At 35.6% G+C, this 2,224-nt stretch overlaps 1 protein-coding gene across 1 annotated transcript; it reads left to right on the forward strand.

The window, feature by feature from the left end:
- Positions 1–1,196: 1,196 nt before the first annotated feature.
- LOC127239425 (putative WUSCHEL-related homeobox 2) lies at positions 1,197–1,917 on the forward strand. The gene is made up of 2 exons (XM_051257564.1): positions 1,197–1,539; positions 1,637–1,917. The coding sequence occupies exons 1-2, from the start codon at positions 1,228–1,230 to the stop codon at positions 1,865–1,867; spliced, it is 543 nt and encodes a 180-aa protein (XP_051113521.1). The 5' UTR covers positions 1,197–1,227; the 3' UTR covers positions 1,868–1,917.
- The last annotated feature ends 307 nt before the right edge of the window (positions 1,918–2,224 follow it).

Consider the following 2,224-nt stretch of genomic DNA (forward strand, 5'->3'; position numbering starts at 1 on the left):
TATTCCACTATAGATGGGTTTGACAATTTTAAAGATACAGGAGTTTTTTTTATAATTTTTCGAAACCAAAAGTGAATATTATACAATTTTTCTATTTTTATACAAAACGTCTACTTTGATAATTGTTTAATCTAAAATAGTATTATATATATATATATATATCAAGTAAATAAATCTACGTTTTTTTTTTTTTTAAACATTTTCCAAGAGGATTTCTCTCAAAATTTGGATCAATCACCTAAGATGGCTATATAAATTTTTGTGCATGGTTTCAAATTAAACCACATGTTCCTATCATTGGTGAAAATACCTGTGGATTTGGTAAGCTTCAAAAGAAAATCACCCTCTACTTTGTGTTTCTCCTTTGATGCAATACAACTTTTTTTGTGTGTATAATATTACAGGTTTAATTTGATTAACACAAAACGTATAAGAACTCAAACAATTCGAGTGAATAATGAGAATAATTCGACTAGATAATTATGAATGCACCATGGGAGGTTTGTTTCGATTTTTTTTGTTCCATAGAATATTCTTAATCACGATAATTCGAGTAGATAATTTCTGGGACTATATAATATAATTTCGGAATTTTTGAAACTGTTCGAAAGGGCGATGTGGTTTTGGTCTCGGGCACCAATTCGGGATGTTAGTTTGCGGACGAAGTGAGTATATCAAAACACCTAAATTCCAAACCAAACTTACCAAAACTGGACATTATATAAAAAAAATACACACATCCACATCAATCTTAAAATTTAAATCAAATCCAAACCAAACTCAATTTTTCAAAAACCCTCTCCTACAAAAACACATCCTAAATAAAAAGTTTGCAGACATATGCAGTAACTTTCTGATATATGTATGTACAATGACAATGGACCACGGTATATTCTGTGCATGTTGGCGATGAGACGAAGAGATGATGACGAAGATTTGAAGATCATCAAGTGTCCCCACAAGCAGTGCAAAATCACTAAATGTGCAGACAAACAAACAGTCAGACACACAGAGAGAGGCGATTACATCAGCTGACTCAATTTGTTTGGTACAATATTAATAATGCCTCTCCAGGTTGTTTGGTACAGATTTATTACACACCGATTCCGATCTTCCTTCGTCTTCTACATCTTCTCCTACCTTTTTATAGTATATATAAACAAACAAACAAACGACTTACCCTACGTACACAGCAACAGCTAATTTACGTGATTAATTAATTTAATAATGTCTCGTTCTTCTTCTTTGACGACACGGTGGCGCCCCTCGCCGGAGCAGCTGGTGATCCTCCAGGAGCTGTACGGAAGAGGGCTGAGCAACCCCAAAGCCGCCCAGATCCGCAGCATCACCGCCCACCTCGCCGCCTACGGCAAGATTGAGGGCAAAAGCGTCTTTTACTGGTTCCAGAATCGGAAGGCCAGAGACAGACAGAAGCTCAGAAAGAAGCAGCAGCAATTGCACCAACAGTTTCACCATTTTTGCTCTTATCCTCATCATCACTGCACCAGTAGTAGTTACAGAACCATTCCCCCTAATTCGGTACTTACCCTAATTTTCTAATTAATATAGTTTTTATTTGTGCTTAATTAAAATAGATAATTTTGTGAAATTATATGTATTATATATTAATCTGCAGCAGCAGCAGGGTCATGGAGGAGGAGGAAGAAGAAGAGGCTCAGAAGGAGAGGGACTTGTGATGACGATGGGACACGTGGTGGATATGCCAAAGAATTGCTGGATCAGATCAATTACGAACGGTCATGATCCAATGGTGACTGCTCAAGTGGGCCCCATCTTTAATTCCTACAACCACAGACCTCTCGAAACCCTACAACTCTTTCCCCTCACTGCAGACCATCACAAATAATAAAATCACTTCTTCTTCTTCTTCACACACATATATATATATATATATATATGTATGATTATGATTTATTATAATCGATCCTAGCTAGCTAACTAGCTTAATAGTCGTCGTAATATACATATAATTGCATACATTGACCTTAGGCTGTTTTCCCTCTCTCTGATCCTAATGCAGTATATATATATATATATATACACGTGTGAGTAATTAATTATCATGATCTATATATGCATAAAATGTAGTCAGTCCACAGCCTTGATTAAGCATGAATGATGGGTTGGAGTAGTAATTAATGGATGAAGTTCATTATTAGGAATTTATATATTAGGGTTCTTTCACTTGGAAGAACACGAAAAG

Source organism: Andrographis paniculata, unplaced genomic scaffold (assembly GCF_009805555.1).
Source record: "Andrographis paniculata isolate CXL003 unplaced genomic scaffold, ASM980555v1 Contig77END, whole genome shotgun sequence".
Classification (NCBI taxonomy): Eukaryota; Viridiplantae; Streptophyta; class Magnoliopsida; order Lamiales; family Acanthaceae; genus Andrographis; species Andrographis paniculata.

Bases quoted from the DNA above. Each gene is read 5' to 3' on its own strand.
- LOC127239425 (XM_051257564.1), top strand. From the start codon at position 1,228: ATGTCTCGTTCTTCTTCTTTGACGACACGGTGGCGCCCCTCGCCGGAG. The intron at 1,540-1,636 runs GTACTTACCCTA...ATTAATCTGCAG, and splicing joins GAACCATTCCCCCTAATTCG to CAGCAGCAGGGTCATGGAGG.